General features: G+C 47.3%; 1 protein-coding gene across 1 annotated transcript; it reads right to left on the bottom strand.

Annotated features, from left to right (window-relative positions):
* Positions 1–4957: 4957 nt before the first annotated feature.
* On the bottom strand, positions 4958–16884 carry LIN28A (lin-28 homolog A; the record flags this gene model as incomplete). Its single annotated transcript, XM_079697523.1, has 4 exons — positions 4958–5174; positions 5905–6089; positions 16206–16390; positions 16854–16884. 4 exons carry the CDS (start codon positions 16882–16884, stop codon positions 4958–4960), a joined length of 618 nt encoding a protein of 205 aa, XP_079553649.1.
* Positions 16885–23029: the final 6145 nt, after the last annotated feature.

Below are 23029 nucleotides of genomic sequence, written 5' to 3'. Positions count from 1 at the left end.
CGTTACCTCCTACCCCGGAGATTTCCCAACTATTTACTCCCTCACTTGTATCTTCCACTGACCCCTTTGTCTCTCCCACAGCTGCCTCCCGCTCAGTCATCTCTCTCCTCTTCTCTAATCCACCCCCTGAATCCAGCACCTTGACAGTCTCCGCCAGCACCTTTCAACCGCTCGAGGGGACCGACACTTCCTCACGACGTGGCGCTGGAAGAACACGTCATCGTTGGGCGCTGGGACACGCTTCTGCCGTCACCTAATGGGCGGGGCCCTGGCCTGCGCCTGCGCGCTCGGAGGAGGAACGGAGATGAGCGAGAGTTCTCGGCTGTTCGCACTTCTGGGGCGGGGCGGGGCGGGGTGGGGTGAAGGGGATAACCGCGCGGGCTACGCGGCTCCGGGCCACGTGCGAGGGACCCGGCTGGGGAAGGCGGGGTTCAGACCACCTGGGAGATCCGAGAAGTCTGTAGACAGTCAGGCGGGCTAGGTTGCGGGGCAAGAATTAGGGGAGCCCCACCTCAGAAATGCTGGGACTTCTTAGCCACTGGTGGCAGTTTGGACTGTTGAGAAAAGGGCTAAGGCAGCGTCCTGCTAACTGGAAGGCCGCAGCACTGGCTTTAGAGCTCTGGTACAAGTGCTTTTTGTTTGGGTTTTTTTTTTTGGTACAAGTCTTTAAAATCCTGTTTTTATACTGTTTTGTCTTATTTAGTGAATTTAATCGTTTGCGAAGTTCCTAGCCGTAGTTAGCCTCACAGGGCACTTAATATCAGTCCATTTTGTGCTGATTTAAGGCACTCAAGATTTTAGGATTTGCATTCTCAGGACCTACCCAAAGAACTCAAAAAAGGGTTAGGCCAGAAACAACTCTAAGAATGACTTCTAAAGTTTAAGAAAGGCCATCAACTAACCCTGACAGAAAAATCAAGGGCATTCATTCTGTACCAAACCTTTAAAGAAAAGGGTTGCAGGAATTTGAGGCACTAACTCACAAAAGATATTGGGAGTTTAGTTTTCTCAAAATTAGAGAAGGGAAAAGAAAAAAAAAAACTTTACCATTTTCAGAGAACCTTCTTGTAGTTTCTTACTTTGGGTTGCAGTGTCAAGGAAACAAGGCAAGGAAGAGATACTGTAGTCATGACTCCCGATTCATTACTTTTGTCTTCCACTCTTTCTGATGAAAGGGTTATTTTTAACAGAGTGAAATGATCAAAGAATGCCCTCCAGAGATGAGTAACCCACCCATGAATAGTCTCTTAAGCTTTTCCATCCTTCCTGCTTTGCATGTAGGTTAGTAAGTTTCTGCCTAGCTGATTACTTCCATTTTGCAGGAAAACCATTTACTGAAGTCCAGTAGTAGCTTGCTACTTTTAACATCTTCCAATGTCAGCTTTGACTTTTGGTAGGAAGTCCCTAGAGGGATATATGAAACTTCTTATCCTTGTTCTGTTAACGTTTCCATGCACTTTGTGTGATAGTTGGTATGCCTCCAATCAAGTCTTTCTTTTCTAAACCGTCCTTCCCTTAGGGGGAGCTAGATGTTTAAATTTAAAAATACAGTGTTCATCAGGCGGCTAGTGAACTTGTTAACATGTGTTTATAGCTGGTCAGTGTATCTCCTCTGGCCTCAATTTCTCCAGTTTCCCGTGTATTTCCATCCCTGGGTTGCTGCAGGGGGTTAATTAATTAAGATTTGTAAAGGGCTTTGAGGAGCAAGGGACAAAGTATTATTAGGGTCTCATGCCCCAAGCCATGGCCCCATCCTTTCATCCCAGTCAGTGGCACAGGCAACCCCATTCTTATGCATGCCAAGCCCTTAATCCCCTCTTGAATGTGGCAGCTTCCAAGGAAAGGACAAGAGGCCTTAACTAGAAACAAAAATCCACTGTAGGGCCTCCCTGGTGGCGCAGTGGTTGAGAGTCCGCCTGCCGATGCAGGGGATACGGGTTCGTGCCCCGGTCTGGGAGGATCCCATATGCCGCGGAGCGGCTGGGCCCGTGAGCCATGGCTGCTGAGCCTGTGCATCCGGAGCCTGTGCTCCGCAACGGGAGAGGCCACAACAGTGAGAGGCCCGCGTACCACAAAAAAAAAAAAAAAAAAAAAAAAAAAAAAAAAAAAAATCCACTGTAATGAGGTGCTAAAAAGACTGAACTTTCAAGATTCACTCCTAACAAAATGGCTGAACAGAAAACTTAATGGTTCTTCTCGTGACTTCTGAGTCCCAATCCAAGAAAGTGGAAATAATGGTAGGAAGAAAGCACCTTAAATATCAACCAAGGAGATGACAGTTTTGGTACCAATAAGTCTTTATTCATTGTATTTTCCCAAGGAAAAGAAGGGGAAGGGAAAAGGGTCAGCATGTGTGTTACAAAATGATAGCAAATGGGAAAGGAAGTACCTGGTACAGCAAAATCAACCAACAAATAAACACTGCCCAGATGGGGTCGCCAAAGCCCAAGGGGGCTCAGTCTCCTGCAGTTCAGTAATGAGGGGAAGGGATGAAGAACAGGTACATGCTTTTCTACCCTCCCTCCCTCCCCATAAATTCAAGATTTCACACAAAGCTTTGGTTTCTAGCAGTAAACATGGAGTTACATTCGTCCGTCTCCTATTAAACAATTTTGTGGCCACTTTGACATAAGTTTCTTGCACCTGCATAAAAGTTCCTGAGTGACTTGGCTATACATTCATCTTTCCCTTCATGGTCTCCCAACCCCACCTTCTACATGGAAGGCCCCCTCGTTGCTCCTCTCTACCCTAGGATTAGAGATTAAAGTAGGTTTTAATCCATCCAAAGACAGCAGTCTGTTTGGCATGAATCAAATCAAGGAATGGTCATGACTCAGGAGACTGAGAACAAGGGATGGTGAGTTCTTAGCTTCTTCAGGATTTTTGCACAAACTGTTTAATCACAGACACCCCACAAATTAAACGTATAGGTGTATGGACTATTTTGGGGGAGGGCACGAAGGGGGAAAGAAGAAGGGGTAGGAATACAGTTTTTAGGACAGAAAATCTTGTTCGAAATAGGCAGGGGAAGGGGAACACAAAAGAAAGTGTAGTTCAAGACCTCCCACTTCAGGAAGAGGGGCCCCCAAGTTTATGTTTCAGATCTTTTTGGCTGGTGCAGACCTTTTGTCAAAGATGCTTTGGCTATTTTTCTCAATATAAAAAGAAGTTTGTAAACAATAAAACCCCAAAAGAACATGGAGAAGACCAACACATTATATTTACACAAACTAGGCCACCTAGCAATCACCAAATCAGCTACTTGTGAAGTCCTACAAAGTCCAGACAAATACAATAACTAGAGGGGGGCAGCAGTTGGGGGAGACAAGAACCCAGGATCAGACACACATCACCCAATGCGTTCTATTGCATTTGCCCCGTTACAACACAGTGAGGTAGGTTTGCAGTGATCTCACAGCATGTAAACGAAACCCCCTTTTCTCCTTTAGCTACCATGACACTAATTACTGCTGCAGCAGGGCAGGACACTGGCTCTGGAAACCACAAAGAAGCCATCACTGATGATGGTCTCTCTGGAAACCAAGGAGGAAAAGTCCAGAATTGTTAAAGATTAAGGATCTTGTCCTTGCTTCATATATCCATCCCTGGGCAGCTCAAGATGGGTACAGAGGCATCATTCTTAAAACCTGTCCTTACCAACTCACAGTTTTTACAAAAACACATACAATACACCCTGTTGTGTATGTTAGGCCTAGCCCAATCCACTGAAGGATGGACCTGGTATGTAAAGCGAGTCCTATTCCCTGGGATTAGAGGTCTGGAACAGGAATCCTTTATCACGCATACAGATGACCTCTGCCTAATCTTGGCTTCCCCTCTCTGCACCTTTTACCTGGCCCAGCCTCTCCTAACCTCTCTGTACCACCTTTTCCTGTTCAGACCAATTTCCAATCTTTCAGTAGAAGGAGACCAAGTCATGAGGCAACCCAGTTAAAACCTAGTCTCCCATGAAACATTGAAGATGGAGGGGTTTCAAGAGGACACTGTGGCAGAAAAGCCAGCTCTAATTGGCAAAAATGAGGTAGTTCAATAGGCTATACGCTCCAAATAGTTGTTCTCTCTGGTGATAGAGCAACAAAAAGTATTCCTGCTGTGCAGACCCGGAGCTGCTGCCGACTTATCCCTGAGATTGCTCACGTACCTGAGAACACAGTGCAGGAATGAGGGCCTTAGATTAAAATACACAAAAATACAAAACCAGAATATTTATATTATGAAAAAAAAAGTTAAAATGCACAAGATACGTCATTCGCACACAGCTAGTGCAGTTGGCATCCTGAAGAAAGTGGGACCCAAGGTACAGTCATCCAAGGGAGCAAATAAATAAAATTGTATTGGCCCAGAATGGGGTGGGAGTGAGCTTAGAAGCAGCAGGTCTGCAGCTGTTCCCTCAACCCCCCTTTTGCCTATCATCACAACCCACTGCTTGGGACAGTTCTCTCAGCACTCTCTCCCAGGAGGAGGTTGTGAGCAGACAAGATGTGGAAAACCCTGCCTTACCCCTGAGATATTTCCTCCCACAGAATGTAGTGGCTTGTGGGTTGGGTCCATCAATCTGGTCTCATGCTTAATCTTTTCACTCTGGCACGGGAAATATTATTCCATATCCTTCTTGAAGAGTAAAACAACTTCCCTATGCAGGCCACTTTCAAAAGCTGGAGATTCTGGGGGTGGAGACTCAGATAAAGCATGCAGGAAGGGTTACCCCCCAAAGCCCTCATGTGCATTTGGATAGAGCATGATTGGAGTTTCTTTGCCTCACCCCTTCCCCCCACCAAGAGGGAAGAGGGGGTGACGCTTTGGCTCCCGGCCTGAGATATATGGCAGTGCCATCTGCCCCCTACCCACCCTGTCCCCACTTTCTCCACTCTGCCGATTGATGCCTCTTCCTCAAAACTTTCTGATCACAAACGGATTAGCCCCCACCCACTGTGGCTCAATTCTGGGCCTCTGGGAGCATGGCAGGGCTATGGATCTCTTCTTCCTCCTCCCGAAAGTAGGCTGGCTTTCCCTGTGAGCTGGGAGCTTGCTGGGCCTTCAGTGGACACGAGGCTACCATATGGTTGATGCTCTGGCAGAAGTGGCACTTCTTGGGCTGGGGTGGCAGTTTGCATTCCTTGGCATGATGGTCTAGACCTCCACAGTTGTAGCACCTAGCACCAAGCAAGATGGTAAAGTTGAGAGAAAGGAGTGAGAAGAGACCACAAGCCTTCCTCTGAGAGAGGACACCTGGGCTCTGGTTCAAGTTGTTACTATACCCACTTGCCTTCCTAGAGACCAATTTCCCCACTTACAAAAGGAGGAACATGACTAGATGACTCTGAGTCCTTTCCAGATACGTAATTGTCTAGATGATATCTTCAGATTCGTGTCAACTTGAAAATACCAAAAACAGAAATCCTGTACCCCAATTGGGAACTACCATACCCTTAAAAAGAGTACCTGTCATTCATTAAAAATATAGAAGAAATTAAAGGAGCCAGACTATGTGATCTGTTTGAGCACAGAACTAAGATGGAAGAAACCAGCCATTTGGAGACGTGAAGAAGCAACAGGTACAGATACACCATCTTGTACTGACCACATCCACTTTCACATCCATGGTCTCTTTTAGTTCTAAAATAATCATGTGAGGTTAGTATCGTGATCCCCGTTTAGCAATCGAGGCTAGTGCTAACAGAACATAATTACTTGTCAAGTAGAAGAGCTAGGTCATGAAGTACCCTCCTCACACACTGCCCTCTCTTCACCTCCCACATCCAGGGGCCGCAGGCTTCCTTTTACCTTTGGCAATCTGGTCCAAGAAAGGGGCAAAATTAGGAGAGTTTTCCTCATCCTCCGCATGTCCCTCCCAACCCACACAAGCTGCCTTGCAATCCATACCTGTCTCCCTTTGATCTGCGTTTCTGCATGTTCTTCCCTTTGGGCCGCCTCTCACTCCCAATACAGAACACCCCACCAGGGCCGGTGACTCGGATAGATTCCAGGCCCTTGGCAGACTTCTTAAAGGTGAACTCTACGGCCTCACCCTCCTTCAGGCTCCGGAAGCCCTCCATGTGCAGCTTACTCTGGGGGAGGGAAGCATGGTAGATTTTAATGTTAGTCTCCATGATGACACCAAAACCAAAAAACCCTGCATGCACATGTTCCTCTAAGGTTGGAAGAACACTTCCATTTTATCGGTAAAGAAACTGTGACTCAAAGAGTCATCACGATTAAGAACAAAATATCTACGTCACATTAGGAACAATCATTAGGAAAACAGATGCCATAGCATTTTTTGCAGCTATTCTCAAAGTTCTAAGAAAAATAAAACAAGAAAAATTCTTAAACATAGCATTTATAAGAAATCAACCAATGTAAAATTGTAAAATATAAAGTAACAGGCCTGGGGCTTCCCTGGTGGCGAAGCGGTTAAGAACCTGCCTGCCAATGCAGGGGACATGGGTTCGAGCCCTGGTCCGGTAAGATCCCACATGCCGCAGAGCAACTAAGCCCGTGCGCCACAACTACTGAGCCTGTGCTCTAGAGCCGGTGAGTCACAACTATTGAGCCCGCTTGCATAGAACCCATGCTCCACAACATGAGAAGCCACCGCAGTGAGAAGCCCGAGCATCACAAGGAAGAGTAGCCCTGCTCGCTGCAACTAGAGAAAGCCCGTGTGCAGCAGTGAAGACCCAAATGCAGCCAAAATTAAACATAAATAATTAAATAAACATAAATAAAAATAAAAAACAAATAAAGTAACAGGCCTATACACTTAAAAAATGTCAGTCATGAAAGACAAACCCCAGAGAAGTAAAGAAACTGAATGCAACACGTGACTCTGGATTGGATCTTAGAACAGGAAAAAATATTAGACAAAAAAAAGAAAAAAAAATTAGAACTGACAAAATTTGCATATGGAATGTAGATAAATGTTTCAATGTTAAGTTCCCTAATTTTGATCGCTGTACTGAGAGTAGGTTAAGAGAATGGCCCTATTTTAGAAAAAACACACTGAAATATTTAAAGATGCTTGATATCTGTCTATCTGTACAAAGAAAAAGAATAATAAAGCAAACGGGACAAAATATTAAGGACTGATAAATCTGGGCAAAGGTTATATGGGAGTTTTTAGTACTATTCTTGCAACCTTTTCCCAAGTTTGAAATTATATCAAAACAATGTTTCTGAAAGTTGAAGGGAAAAGACAGATGACCCAAGCAGACAGATAAGTGGATTAGAAGGGAAAGTCTACTGGGAGATCCAAGATTAAGTGGAGAAATCAACAGGTGAGGAAAACAATTCCATAAATACTATTGAGAAAACAGTTATCCATTTGAAAATGAAGCCAGAAATCTACACTTTGCATCATACGTATTCAAAACATATTTCGGAAGAATTAAATATCTCAGTGTTAAGAGGAAAAAACTTTGAGACAGTTTTTTAAAAAATCAAGACAGATAACTAAACTGATAAAACTACAAAAAGCTACTATAAGTCACTAAGAAAAAAGAATCACAGAACAGAATATAAGCAGGTAATTTGCAGGAGGACTTAGCATGACACCTATGTTCAGTATCTCACTTGTTCAAAAAAACAACAGAAAACAAAAATACCATGAAGCCATTAAAAAGAATGTAAAGTTGGAAAGTCCCTGTTTTGTTCACTGCTGCATTTTGACACCTAAATAATGCCTAGAACATTTTGGATGAATGAACAAGGAGGTAGGTTTTAATTATTTAACTTGGGAAGATGAGCAAATTGTTAAAGGAAAGGACTTCGAATAATGTGTGGAATGATCTCACTAAAACACTGCATGTTTGAACCAAAAAAAAAGGAGTTATTCACACAGCTAGTTGAGTGGCAAAACCAGGGTCAGAAGAACCCAGGGTTTCCGATTTGAAGCTCACAGCCCATTTCACCTTGCCACTTACTGCGTCAACAACACATTAGTGGAGCGACAGCCTCTCCCAGACCCTGCCCAGAACAGGCTTCATTATAGATAGCTTCCACAACATCCAAAGAGCACGGTCATATATGTCAACAAGGTGCAGTCCTCATTGAAAATGCGGTTCAGAAGCAAAAGGGATCATCATGCACCCAGTCCCGGCTTGAGGCATGTTATGCTGCTGGTGGTAGTGACGGGGCAGGGTGACTATTTCAAACTGGGACTTAGGTGAAACATGCTCTTTTGCCAGATGCGATCCCCAATTCCTCAGTCATTTACATTTTTGTTTTAATTTAGATGGTACTGCTTAAGACAAAACTTCCATTGAGGTCATTGGTTAAGAGCATAGGCTCAGGTGCCAGACACAACCTGGTTCATGAAATGCTGTTTCTACCAATTTCCAGCATCATGTGTGACCTTGGTCAGTCACTCACCTCTGGGCCTCAGAGAACAGGATAAAAACCTACCTTAGGGTGTTTTTTGGTTTTTTTTTTTTTGGTTGCACTGGGTCCTAGTTGTGGCAGGCGGGCTCCTCAGTTGTGGCCCACCAGCTTCCCTGTTGCAGCACCGCGTGGGCTCTCCAGTCGCAGCAGGTGGGCCCCCTTAGCTGCGGCTCCAGGTTTCCTTAGCTGTGGCATGCGAACTCTCAGTTGCAGCATGCATGTGGGATCTAGTTCTGAGACCAGGGATCAAAGCTGGTCCCACTGCGCTGGGAGTGCGGAGTCCCATCCACTGCACCACCAGGGAAGTCCCTACCTAAGATTTTAATGAAGATTACGCGGGTAGGGAAACATCAAGAATATGTGCTCAATAAATATCAATGAAATATTCCAAAGTTTGGGGATCCTTTCTTCTTATTCCCACAGGAACAGCCAGAATTGTGATGACTCCCCCCACCAATCTTGATGTGGAGCATTAAAGCAGAAAATAAAAACATTTCAGAAAGGTGAAATCTCTTTCCCCCTCCCTGTTGTATAACAACCACACTGAATTTGATGTTAAATCTGACTTGTCTCTTATTGAGCTGGGACAAGCCAGTGAGTCAGGAGGTGCTGGAGGAGCCAGACCAAGAGCATTCTTGACCCAGGCAAACCCAGCTTTTCCCATTTGCCTAGTGGGCTCTTAGGCTGGAACACTCCCAGTCCTCGCTGTGATTCAGCAGATAGATAAGTGACTAAGAGCCAGGGTTTAGAGTCTGACAGCCTGTCCCCGCTTTCTGTGCTACCCTACAAAATGGAGTAAATAATAATTTTATGGTGGTGCTGTGAGGGTTTATGCATGAAAAGTAGTTAACACATAGCCTGCCACACATAAATCCTGAGTGGCAATTATCATCAACCTCTTCAGCTTGGATGAGGGTGGGGTAACAGTGAGAAAGAAGTGTTAAGAGACTGGGAATTTTAACTCTAGTTTTTATCACTAACTGGCAGTGGAAACTCAGAAAAACATCTCCTCTCTGAGCTCCAGTTTACTGAGGACAGCACTCTCCTCCATCCACACCTCCTAGGCTTACTATGAGAACCAGAGGATAGTACAAATGGGGACATATGAAATTGACCAGCCCTCTCAGCTCACCCACTCCATCACTGGAGGAATTTGAGGTCTGCTTAAGACTTTAAAAGGGTGAAGAAAAAACAAAAACAAAAAAACCCCAACCCTGCAGGCACCTCACCATAACCGGTCAAGATTTAGACTGGTGGTCTCCAGGGGTGGCTCCCGGGGATGGGGGTGGGGGCCTACCCCGCCCCTTTCTAAAACACATAGTTTGAATTCCTCTCTTATCAGGTAGGTAATCGGCGTGCAGCCCCACGGAGCCTGCCTCACAGGGCCTGCATCGGAAAGGAGCCTGAAATTCTTGCTATCACCCCACCCCACCCCCAGCCACACACAAAGCGGGGCCCGGGCCCCGCCCCTCTCTCCATCCCCTCCAAAAAGAAAAGACCTGGGGGGGAGGGGCAAGGCTTGAGCTCCCCCAATAGAGCCCAGCTCCGGGGAAACAAAGAGTTGACACTGGCTGGTTCTGGTGGTCAGATTCCTGGAGTTCCAGAGGCTGCAGATTCCCCCCTGACTCCCCCCCCACCCCACATTCACCGCATTCATCAGTTCCTTCCTTCCTCTTCACATAGGGGTTATGGTCACGGTGAGAGAAACGGATACAGAGACACCTTTCTTCCCCAGTCAAGCTTGCTGGTCTGCCAAAGTCACCGCCGCCAACAGCCATCTTTCCTTCTGACCTGCCCTCCCACCTTTCCAGGGCTTTCAGTCAAACCTTTTACTCAGGGACCTAATTAGGGTTATTTATTCAGATAAATTATATTAAAGGTGGGAGGGAGGCAGGCCTCCCATCTTCCTTTCCCAATTTGTTTGAGGTAGGAGGGTGGGCAGTCTATAGTGGGGAGAAAGGAAGACGGCATTTAATCAGACAGAAAACAGTTACAGGAGGCATTTCTCTTTTTTTTGGATGGCAGGGAAGGACTTGGGCCAGTTACAGTACTTAGTCCTGCTCCCCTAATACCTCACCACTGCCCACTCTAAGCTTCCCCCACATCAAGTATTAGGCCTTTATAACTTAGGGATAGAAGGGACCTTAGGGGTCACTCAGGGCACGTGGAGTAAAAAGCTCACAGGAACCCGAGTTTCCCTCAACTTGCTCTATGAAATTTGGATAAATAAGTTCTGGTTTCTATAATCATCTGTAAAAGCAGGGGATCAGACTTGATCAAAGCTTGGGTTTCTGGCTTTTCTGCAATACCCAGGGCCATCCCAGCTCAAGACTACCTAGTGCATGTTTATACCCTCAGTTCTAGGTGCCTAGCAGTGCACAAACATTTGTAGAAGAAACTAAGTTCTCTACTATCTAAAATGACTAATATTTCATTTTATTACTAATACTTACTATAGGCTAAGCAGTGTTTTAAGCACTTTACATGTTGTAACACATGTGACCCTCACACCAAGCCTGTGACGTAGACCTTATCATGCCCCCTTACAGGTGAGGTCACAGAGGCAGAGGGGTGAAGCACCTTGCCCAAATTTATAATGTGAGAGCCCCGAGCAGACTGCAACTAGCCTGACTCTATATCCAGCACTATGCAATACAATGCAAGATGCACAGCCGTTTAAAAACTTTCTAACAGCCACGATGAAAAAGTAAAAAGCAGCAGGTGAAAGTAACTTTAATGACTTGGTCCCAAGGCGTCCTCGCAGTTCAACCCAAGCGTCATTCCTGAAGGTAGGGTTTGGCAGGAGCTAGGAAACCAATGGGTTCTATTAGAAGCAATTTATTTATTTTATTTATTTATATATATATATTTTTTGCGGTACGCGGGCCTCTCACTGTTGTGGCCTCTCCCGCTGCGGAGCACAGGCTCAGCGGCCATGGCTCACGGGCCCAGCCGCTCCGCGGTATGTGGGATCTTCCCGGACCGGGGCACGAACCCGTGTCCCCTGCATCGGCAGGCGGACTCTCAACCACTGCGCCACCAGGGAAGCCCAGAAGCAGTTTATTTTGATGATGTGTGTGTCAGGAAGGGTGGGGAAAAGAGATCCGTCCAGAACCAAAGGCTGCGAGCATACAACCCCACACACATCACCTCTGCTCAGACACACCGCCAGGACCACCGGCTCCAGCCTGGAGCTCTCCACCAGATGGCGCTGCTCATCAGCCAGGCTGCACAAAGGCAGCCAGGGGGAGACGGGAGCAGAAGAGAGGAAGGAGCCGCGCGGTTCTCAACTCTGCACACAAGTGTTCACCTAGGTTGATGTTCCCAGCTCCTTAGGGTGGGCGTCTTCTCCTTGGTCCTTAGGAAAATGGAGTCGCAAGGAGACTGAACTCTGATGAGGACCCAAGCCAGGGTAGGTCCCCACCCCCCCACCACCTACCCATGGAGTGAAGAAAGGGTCCAGGAGTTTTAAACCAGTAACCCAGCTGTTGCTCTGCTCTGTTGACAAAAGCCATTTACTCTCCTTTCCAGTCTGAATTAAGTAACTCCAAGCTGCCTCTGTACTAAGTGTGTACTATTCTTGAAAGTTTTCTCCTCCTCCCCCCCACCTCCTTTGACCTCCCAGATTTAACACTGATAGTAACTGCTATTCTTGCCTGCAGGAAGAAAGGAGGGGTGATTTGCCTAGGGCTGTTTCTCAAAAAAAAAAAAAAAAAGCACCAGCAAATTCCAATAGGTAGTTTGATTAGGAATGTTCCAGAAACAACCTTGCCCTGGAGAAAATCACTGAAAACCACTTGTATGGCAAGCTTGTGGTGTCACCAACCACAAGCTTTGCTCATGATGGTGGCACAGCCTTTACTTGGGACGCTGTCTAGAAAGCATGTCTCTTCAGAAAGAGGACCCAAGAAGATCCCATAATGCTCAAACCAACTCATGTGCTTCTCTGCCAACTTCCTGAAAAAATCCACTCATTTAAAAAATAGTTTCCTATTAAGATGGAAATGAAATAACTAATGAATGACCCATCAAACCCCTGCCTCCAATATCCTGTCTGGAGCTCAACTGCGATCCATCGACATTCTCTCTACAAGCTTTCATGGTGTTTCAGGCCCTAGTCCAGAAAGAGAGAGCAACTATCAGTTAACATTCCCTCCCTACCTCCAGCCTTTTGTGGCTGGAGGAAGACTTCTGCTGACAAGGACCCCCAACTGTTAGTGTACTCCTGATTCCTCAGGGGACCCATATTCATTTCTTCAGCCCAAGTGCTTACTAGAAAATTAACCAGACTGCTAGTCTCTCTCTTCAAAGAGTTTACAGGTTAGAGGAGGGGTTAAGACAAGTACATCAAAAAATGAAACATAAGGTGGGTAATCAGAGGCACTAGTAAGGTTATAAACCAGGTGGGAAAGATCCCTTTACATTCTCCCTGCCCCCATACCCAAGAGCCCTACTCTAGATGGGCCTGAGGTTGCTCTCACTACCCCCCCACTCATCCTTTTCAGAAAAAGCAGGCCACGTGGCTTCAGCAATTTCTCGGTATTGGAAATTTCTTCTCCTAACCCAAACTTGGTCCCTCGGTCAAATTTGGGCTCTTCTTTTGCCTCCAAGCCTTGTAATACAGCATTTTAGCCAGAAAGCCATTTTAAACAGACTTGGGTTCCAAAGAGCTGTGGGAGAAAGCAGGGGACCTTTTCCTCATTTTCAAATTTCTACAAATCTAAGGGGTTTGGGAGTTGAGCCACAGGAAAACAGGAGGTAAGCCAAAACTCTTAAAATGGCCATAGAGAACTGAGAATCCTTGGTGAACCTCAGGAAACCAGGAGACAGTAGTTAGCTCTTTCTTGTTCCACCTTGCGATGTATAACTGTTTTTCAACTGGGGGTGAGTTTGCCTCCCAGGGGGCATTTGGCAATGTCTGGAGACATTTTTGGTTGTCGCAACTGAGGGATGCCCAGAATGAGACATTATCCTGCTCAAAACACGTCAATAGTGCTGAGGTTGAGAAACCTTGATTTAAGGGCTGGCCACCTGCCATTATTATGATTCTTAAATTCCCCCAAATTCAGGGACAGGAAGAGAGTTCTAGCATAAGACCTGTGGTTGAGTAAAAGGGTTGTTACAGAAGTCTCTTTGCTTTATGGGTTTTATTTACTCATTTTTAAAAAAAGCTAAAGGTAGGTTTTCTTTCCCACTCATCCACCCCTGTGGGGCACTGCGTGTTTGACAGGGAGTGTAAAAATAGTGAACAGTGTGTTGGGAACCAAATAGGCCCAACCTTGGAAGGGAAAAGAAAATGTTTAATTGCTCCCCCCTCCTCTTTCCTTAGGAAAGGGGCTCCCTGACCCCCTCCCTTAGCAGATGTTATCTTAGGACAATTATCCTGCTCACCACCCACCCTGCAATTCTAGGGTACCCACCACCAGCAGCCAAAGGAGAGGGTTTCTTGTTAAAGAGAAATGTCTTACTCTCTCTCCTCTTCGGGAACACGCCCCTCCCGCAGGAGGATTTTTAAGGATTGTCCTGCATCTACCTAATTCCTCTATATTAGATCCCCAGGGAGAGATTTCAAATTTCTCAAGTGCAGGACCGGAATCACTAGTCTGACTGCTATGGTCGGGTTTGAGGATCAACCTAAGCCCCAGCAGTGCACAATCAAAAGACAGAGCTACCAGGTAAGGCTCAGGGAACTTCCACCATTGTCCTCTGTGACTGTTAGTAGGGGGTGTTAGGGAGACAAATTCTTGATTCCTTATCCCAGCTCAACTCCTCCTGATAACTTATTCAACTGTGGAATGTCCCTGGACATTCCAAGACCCTAAAGTACAGTTATCTCCCAGCAAACCCATCTGAAATAACGTGGTATGGGCTCCACTCCCCAAACCAGAAGGTCCCTGCTTTCCTTTATGCCCTCCAATATTTCCCAACTGCTTTCGATCCTAAGGGTAAGTGGGCTGAGGCACAGATCCATTTGCTCAGGAAAACCTTCCTTGGGAGTTGGATATCACCAAAGAACCTCAGAGGGGATACATTCCCCTCAGTCCTTCCCTATTCAACAGCCTTTGGAAGGGAGGCAAGAAAACGTTGGGTTTGACTCTTTTATTCCAAGCCTTCCAAAGTTGGGGAAGCTGTCCAGTCATCTCCAGACCAGGAGAGATTTTAATCTCTTTGTGATCAGATAAATGGAAGAGTGGGGGAGCTGGCCACCCCGCTGAGGAGGGCCATTCAAAGCTGGTTCCTGTAATAAAGTGATTTAATAGATCTAAAGAGGCCAATTCCCTTCTTTCTCCCACAGTTACTTCCTGTGGGTTATCATTCACATATGTAAATGAGACAGGGAAGGGGGCAAAGCCACCAGCCAGAATTAGTTGTCTGATGGGGAGGGGGTAAAGTTGGGGGTGGAGGAACTGGGTGAAGCAAGGGGGTAGCCAAGCATTCTGCTGCCGACCCTTCTGGAAAGATGTTCTAGTAGCCCAGTGACCCCAACATTAACTGGTGGGCCCCCGTCTCCCCATATCCTCTATCTCCCCTGTTCCCCCCATTCTGTGTCCTCGCTGAGGGCCATGCTCAGAGACTTCCCTGCTGCCTCCAACTACTCCACCCAGCATCTCCACCCCTCCCCCTCCAGAATACCATCCCTCAGGCTCCAACCCTTAATCCCCACATCCTCCTTTCCCCTCCCCCACTGCTCCTAAAGCCAACCTCTCCGAAGTAACCCCTCCATGCCCGGCCTGGGTGTCAACCTACCGTGCCTGGGATTAGCAATTTCTTCTCAGGTCCAGCCCCAAACCTCCAAAGGTGGAGGGAACACAAGCAACAACTTCCTTTACGTGGTTGTTATGTGTGGCTTGTGCCCAGGACCACAGAAATGCTTCTAAGATATTCAGGAAGGGGTGGCCAGGGAGGAGGGAAACCTGAAGTCTCTGGTTCCTTGTTTGAGGCTGGGAATGTTAGGACAGCAATCAATGGCTGTCTGGGGCCATAAATGCCAAGCTGAGGAGAATAGGTCCAGAGGCTAGCCTCCCTCCACCCTCTGCCCTGCGACACTGAATTTCACCCCCACTGTGCTGCCTTGCTTTAACTGAGAACTTGGGGTTGCAACCTAACTCTCTCCGAGCCTGGCCCAGTAATCTAAGGCCTGGGCTCCTTGGGTTTTCTTTCCTGATAGGAAATGAACAGTAAAAGCCCAGAGAGTGAACCGTGTGCCTGAGACTGTGTTCTTGAGGAACTTTCAAGCCCCCAGAGAGATCCTTCAAGGATCTGCCAAACCCACCCAGGCCCCAGAGCTTGAGTTTTGGGTGACCACCTGGGTGAGGAGACCCCGCTGACTTCTCAGCTTTACGCCGTAGGGTCCCGAAGTGGTTTCCCTCCCTCTCTCCAGGCCGGGAGCTCCATTCACACCATAGTGAAAGGCGCGGGCGCTCAGGGCTCTGCTCTGACCGGGCATGTGCTTCCCTGGCCGGCCTGCTCGCCCTCCCCCCACTGGCAAGCACAATACAACCTTAGTTCTGCCACATGGGGTCATCTCCCTGCCCCCTGCCCCCTGCCCAGGGGAAAGAGGTAACAGACACGTGGTAAACCAGAGGGGTTCCCGGAGGGGGGTAGGGGTGCTGATACTCGGCTCTGCCCCCAGCTCTCGTCCCGCTGGAGTTAAAGGGGACTCAGGACTGGGGTGCCACGGCACAGATGGGAGCGCACAATGAGGGCCCTTGATCTCTCTCAACCCAACAGCCGAGGCCGTCCGCCCACCCTTGGATCCGCGCGCCAACATCCCCTTCCCGCGGCAAAGTTACCGGGATCGGTCTCACCTGGTGCACAAAGACATCCACCGGGGGGTCGAGTGCGACCCCGGCGCGGGCAGTCATGGACAGGAAGCCGAATCCCATGCGCACGTTGAACCACTTACAGATGCCGGCTCCGTGCAGCAGCTGCGGCTCCTCGGCCGCCCGGGCCGCGTCCTCCTGCGCCTCCTCCGGCGCCTTGGCGCCGCCACCTGGAGATTGGGAGGGCGCTCAGCTGGGGGGCCACGGAATTGGAGGACCCCACCAGAGACCCGGCTAGGAGACCCGAGTGTGCAGCCCGCGGGTGGACACCCAGGGCGCTGCAGACCAAGCTGCCGGCGAGAGAATACCTGTCCCGGCTGCCTCCCGCGCTCCCCAAGCTTAAACTGAGGCCAGTGGTGCCCCAAAAGTTTTGCTCATCTTCCCACAACACGTTGCCCGGGGACAGACGGCCAGACAGGCCCCTCCTCTTCTCTGCCCCCCGCCCCCGTAGCTTCAGCTTGCACGCCACTGGGACACCAGGGTTCCTTGCTCCAGAGATCGCCCCCTGAAACAGGAGGCCGCAGACTTAGGGTCCTTCGGCTAGCCTGGGGGACACTTCCCCCACCTCCCTTTTATGTGGCTTCTGGGCGCCCCTGCAGCCTAAGTTGTCCCCAGTAAGTCCCGAGGTCGAACCTGCGAACTGCTGGTTTGACACAGAGCCCATGGTAGTCGGCTGAGCCCGCGGCCCCGGGCCCCAGGTCGGCCGGCTGCTGGCCCCAGAGAAGTCCGGAGGCAAAGGGGTGGCTCGGAGAAGAGGCTGCTACATCTTCCCCAGCACAATAGCGGTGGGAGGGCCCACGGCTTTTCAAAGGCTCCCAAATTCTAAAAGACAATGACCCAACCCCCCGCGGGCAGCCCCCCTCCCCTCCCCTCCCTCTCCTCTCCCCTCCCTTTCCCTCCGGCTCCAGCTCCGGCCCCCACCCCCCACCCCCGCCCCATCGGTCTCTGACACCTCTGGGGTGTCCCTTCTCAGAACCTTGAGGTTTGACACCCCCCGCCCCCCCCCCCGCATCTGGAGATTGGGGCTGTCAGCCCTAGAAGTCTTGAGTACCCGGGAATTGGGATTCTGCACTTTAAGGACCCAGTGGGGGTCCCCAAAGCAGCATACAGGTGGGGGGCCTGTGTGTGGGGGGATAGTTTTAAAGCCACGTGACTGCTCCCACACACACTCACACACCACCCCCACCCCCCTTGCACATAATTATACATTCCAGAGAGTTGGGGGAGGGAGGTGTGAGCCTGGCAGCGCTGGCCAATCAGAGACACAAACCACCTGTCAAGGGAGAAATGGATGAGCCCTCCCCCTCCCCCAGCCCTTGAGCGCCCCTCCCCCTCCCTTCCCCTTCAGGTCTCAGAGCTGACCCGGCAGCTCAGCGCTGACCCGCTCTCACCCCCACCCCCGTGTGCTTAGATAGACCTGGAGTTCAGGACACTAGGAAGCCTAGGATGGGGAAGCAGGCGGGAGGTTGGAGACCCAACAGGGCTGATCTCCACTCCTGACCTAGGTGCAGCCTCTCAAAGTCTGTCTCTGACTAACTGAATGTCTCTGCCTCCCTGCGTTTCCGACTGAGTTTTTCTGGATCTCTCAAAGCGCTCCTAAATTGATTCTGTGTAAAGAATCCTTCCTTGTTTCCTGTGTCTAAAACTGACCCCACGTGGAGTTCCCTGAGAGAACAGGAGGGACCCAAAGAGGCTTGAAGGGTGTTCCTCTCTCCACCAGCTGCCCTCATCCTGCCCCCATTCCCATCCCATCCCTATCCGTTGCTGGGATCCCGACACTCTCAGGCTCCCAGACCCTCCTCGTTTGAGCCCCATCCTGAAGTGCGCTCTCTTCCCCATCGTGAGGTTGGTAGGGGAACTGGAGTAGGGGCTCTCCTCATTTGAAGAGTTAGCCTCCCCTTCTAGAAGATAAAGAGGGTTGGCCAGGGGGGTGGCTAGTGCCCTGGTCGGAGATGGACAATGGCCCGGGGATCAGTGCACGGCCCTGGCCCTGCCCCTTCACTTCCGGTGCTCAGTTCAAACTGGACAATGCCAGCTCCGGCCAGTTCCCCTCCCCCACTGCTACAACCCATTTAAAGGGACAGAGCCTGCTTTCGGGGGCATCCGCTCGCTCGGAATTCAGTCGTCTCCACTAAGTGTGCAGGAAGCTCTCGTGTTTCTCACCCTGCGCCCGCGCGCGCGCACGTGTGTGTGGGTGTGTGCGCACGCGCGCGCACGTGTATACTTGAGAAACAGAGAACGGGGATGAGTGGGGGTAGGGAACGGGAAGATGGGGAGGAGAGCAAGGGGCTGCGAAGAGATTATTTCTCTCTCTTTCCTGCCAGGAGTGCTCTCCAAGAGACTAAAACTTCAGTATGAGATGGGGGATAGGACTTTGGGATAAAAAGGACAACAGTGGCCCTTTGCTACTCAGCCTAAAAAAATATAAATCATTAAAAAATATCACTAACAATGCCACACTCCCATATGAGGACCCTGATTTAGATCTTCCAAGAGTTGTGCGAGTACATCAGCCAAAGCCATTTTTTATATATATGATACTCCTCACCCAAGTCTTATCTCCTCCCGTTACTAGCCCCCTTAAAATATACTCTCTCTCTGTACCCCTGTTCCTAAGATTCAGGAGCAGGTGACTGAGGTCTCGCTGAAGAAAAGAGGGACTAAGGGAATTTAGCGCTCTGCTTTCCCTTGGTCTGCTCTCAAGTCAGACTTGTTCCCGGCAGGGTCGACCAGCTTCTCTGTCCAGGGTCCTGAAGGCGCCCGGAGCTCTGTCCACAGTGCTGAATAGAGACCCGCTCTCCTGTCTCCCAGCTCCCAGCTTTGAGAATGCCTTCTTGAGTTCTCACCTCCAAGTCCTTCCCAGAAAACCTGGTTCTTCTCAACTCCCCAGTGACCCTGACACATTTGAGACGAAGGAACAGACTTTTCTGAACGCTAAAGAGAGGGCATTTCCAGACGTTCATGATTCTGTGAGAGCAGTGCAAGTATCTCAAGCTCCCCTTCAGAAAAATGGGTATAACTGTGAAAGTAGCCAGAGAGTGAGGAAAGAGGAAATAATATTTTTGATTCAAATAATATGAGACTAGAAGAGAGACTAATCTTTTTTTTTCAAATTATTTCTCTAATTATTAGCACTTTTCATGGGAACACAGACGTTGGAATCAGATTGTCCATGTTTGAATATCTATTTATAGCTCTGACACCTGGGGCAACTTCTTTATCTTTTTTATGCCTCAGTTTCCTCCTCTGCCCAATGGGGATAATGAGGATTTAACTCTCAGAGTTATTATGAGGATAAAGTTAGATCATCTAGGTAAAGCTTTTAAAATTGTGTCTGACATATAGTTAGTTCTTAACAATGAAAATTATTACTATTATTATAGCTATTGTGCACCTGCTTCTGTGATCTAGAACTTGCTGGACCATTTGCTCCCTGAGGATTTGGACCATTCATGTGTTATTTCTTTCTGCATCTTCTCTCACATCCTTACCAGTATTTAGCACAGTGGCTGGCCCACAGAAGACACCCAAGAAGAGTTTCCTGAATAGGTTTTTTTAAATTTATTTTTTACTGAAGTATAGTTGAATTACAATGTTGTGTTAACTACTGCTGTACAGCAAAGTGACTCAGTTATACATATACATACATTCTTTTTCATATTCTTTTCCATTATGGTTTATCACAGGCTATTGAATATAGTTCCCTGTTCTATACAGTAGGACCTTGTTGTATATGCATTCTATATATACCAGTCTGAATAGGTTTTGATTGAAATAATGAATGTTGTTACAACAGTCATAATACTTATTCTTTTAGGCTGCCTCTCTCAAGTCTAAGCAATACGAACCCAGGAAGGCTCAGGACTCTATAAAGTTGCACATGTGGAGGCAGAGGATGATTTAGGAAGGGACACATGGCTCCCAACATAACTGATTCCTCATCCACATTGGGTTGTTTCCATGTGGGAATTGGAGGCTCCTGACTAAACTTTCTCCCTTTCTTGGGTCCCCATCTCAGTGAAAACTTATTAGGTAGCTACTATGATCCAGTCATTGTGCTAGCTCACACATTTGGTGGAGGAATCAGATACATAATATGCACTAAGTAGTGTAATGACCAAAAATGTACCCCCAAAAGTAAAGAAGAAACATTTCCTGCCATCCAAGAAGTTACAGTCTAGTTAGGGGGACAAGACATGATATAGCTAAGTATTGCAAATTTCTTGTGTATTGGTTTCTGGGAATAATATTATCTAGGTAAAAGGAAGAAAAGGGAGCTCTTCAGAAAAGACAAAGTTGTCTAGTATCAACACAAAGAACATCTCCCCTTTATAGTACTTTGCTAAGTTTCTCTTGTGTAGGCTCATATCTCTATAAAAGGAAGAGTTGAAAGAGGTCTTAGTAATAATAATAACTCATCAACATTAAAAAATATATGTATTTATTGAGCACTTCCTCTATGGCAGGCATTGTTTTAAGTGTTGGGAGTAAACAATGCAAACAAAAATCCCACCTTTGTGGAGCTTATATTCTGATAGGTGATAATAATAGCAGCTATTATTTATCAAGAATACAAGCACTTTTCTTGTCTCATTCGAGCCTGTCAATAAATCTAAGTAATAGGTATTAATGTTTCTACCTTACAGGGGAGGAAACAAGCCTAATGAATCAATACAGCTTGGCGAATGTAACTCAGCTAATACAAGGCAGAGACATATTTGAACCCATATGTTTGACTCCAAAGCTCACATTCTTTCCACAGTCCCAGTATGTTGTTATCATGATTGGTACAGTCCCCATTTTACCAATGAGGAACAAGATATGTGCAAACAAAATGGCTGTGAGGGGAGACTATATGTTCTATATAATTAGTAAATAGGACTCAAGCTTGTGATTCCTCTTCCCTGGGCCAGAGCTCTAGTCTGCCATTTCTACTGATCACCCTCCCCCAAACTCCTTGACTTTCTAAATCAAAGAGCTGACAAGAGCCAAAACAGGTCCTCTTTTGGGCAATCATCCACATCCAGCTCACATTTCTGAAGTGTTTTGAGAACCCTGTGGTGAGGTCCAGGGTGGTTGCTTGGAATTAAAGCCTTGACCATATGCTAATATGAGTGATGGTGTGCATTTGAAAAAAGTATTTTCCGCAATGTGTCCCTCAGGATACTAGTTCCATGGGATCATTAATACATCTTACCATTTTAAAAAAGTCTCTATAGTGAAATCATTTGGAAAATGGTATGTTAAGTAGGTTTCTTATACAGGACTTTGTAAAGCCTTTAGTATGGTAACATGCTTTGTGATTCATGAGGAAGGGAATACGATGTGTGCAGTGTTTCCATTCATTCATTGGTTCATTCACTAAGTCATCTAACAAATATTTATTGAGCATCTATTATGAGTCAGATGGCACTGTTTGCAACACTGGGGATACATCAGTAAACAAAACAGATGAAGTTCCTGCCCTCATAGAGCTTACATTCTAGAGGAGAGGGACAGATAATAAACAAATAATTAAGTAAAATGTATAATATATATAGTTCCAGCCTGTTAATTTGTCCTGTGATCTCAAGAAAGACACCTAGGTTTATGCTTTAAGGGTAAAATGAGGGAGTTGGGTTAGCTCTTAGACAAATGCTTCTTCCGTTTCTGACATTCTAAAGTGATATGATGTGTGTGTTTGTGTGTGTGTGTGTGAGAGAGAGAGAGAGAGAAAGAGAGAGAGAGAGACCCCATTCTTAACTGCTCTGAGAAACAATCTGTTTTCACCCCATGCTGTCATCTTCATCCCTCTCCAAGGACCAGGGCTTCCTACATCAAGCAGGATTGTGCACCTCTCACCTCTTAGGCCTGTTGAATTGGCAGAAGGAGGATGAGCCAAGGGAGTCCCCTTCCTTCTTTCAGTCCTGCTCCCCATGTGGGCCTTGCTTCACAGAGCAAGACGCCAGGCACTTGCTTTCACCAATAATGGCTTCATTACTTTGAAAGGAGACTAGAGTGACCTCAGTGAAATAGACTTCCTGACCCCAGCTGACCTCTGACCCTCACCCTGACAGCCTCTAAATCTTTTCCTTCTGACATATCCCCCACAAAGTACAAGCAAGAGGAGGAAATGATGAGCCTGCTATAGCCCACTGTCCAGAGACTGTAACTCACCAGGTGTCCTCTTGCAGTGGAACTTGCCAAGCCGAACTGTAATTTCCCTCCTGGCTGCTGATCTTTTCAGTGTTCCTCACTGTGATTCTACTCTGGCCTGTGAGTCACAACTCATCCAGCTGTCTTTCACCTGGTGTCCATTTGTATGTGTCCAATGATTGTCATGCACCATGGAGGCAAAAGGCAGGGTATCTCAGCGAATGCTGTCATTTCCCCAAAACAACTTTAGCCTAGTCCTTAACTTATTCTTCCCTGATGCTGCAGTTACTGCTTGAGAGCTGATTATATACCAGGTATGAGCTGAATGCTTTGTGTATATTGTCTCTTTCTGTCCTCAACCATCCTACTTTGATCCCATTTTACTGGAGAGGGAACCGAGACTCAGTGGAGTTAAGCAACTCACAAGTCACAAAGGGTGCACCCCAGATCTAGCTCACTCCAATATTCTTCCTCTTCTTCTTCTTCTTCTTCTTTTTTTTTTTTTTTTTTAGCAGTTAAAGTAATTAATGCATGTGGTTAAAAAAATCAATTCGTATTGAAAGAATTATAATGAAAAACAACAGTACCCTGACTACCCTACCCCCTCCACTCCCACAAGTCATTTCTTCTGGAGGATATTTCCATGTCTCTAAATAATATGCATGTACCTCTGT

Source organism: Hyperoodon ampullatus, assembly GCF_949752795.1.
Source record: "Hyperoodon ampullatus genome assembly, chromosome: 2".
NCBI lineage: Eukaryota > Metazoa > Chordata > Mammalia > Artiodactyla > Ziphiidae > Hyperoodon > Hyperoodon ampullatus.
Note: the sequence above shows the minus strand (reverse complement) of the source record. Positions and strands in the feature narration are given on the sequence as shown.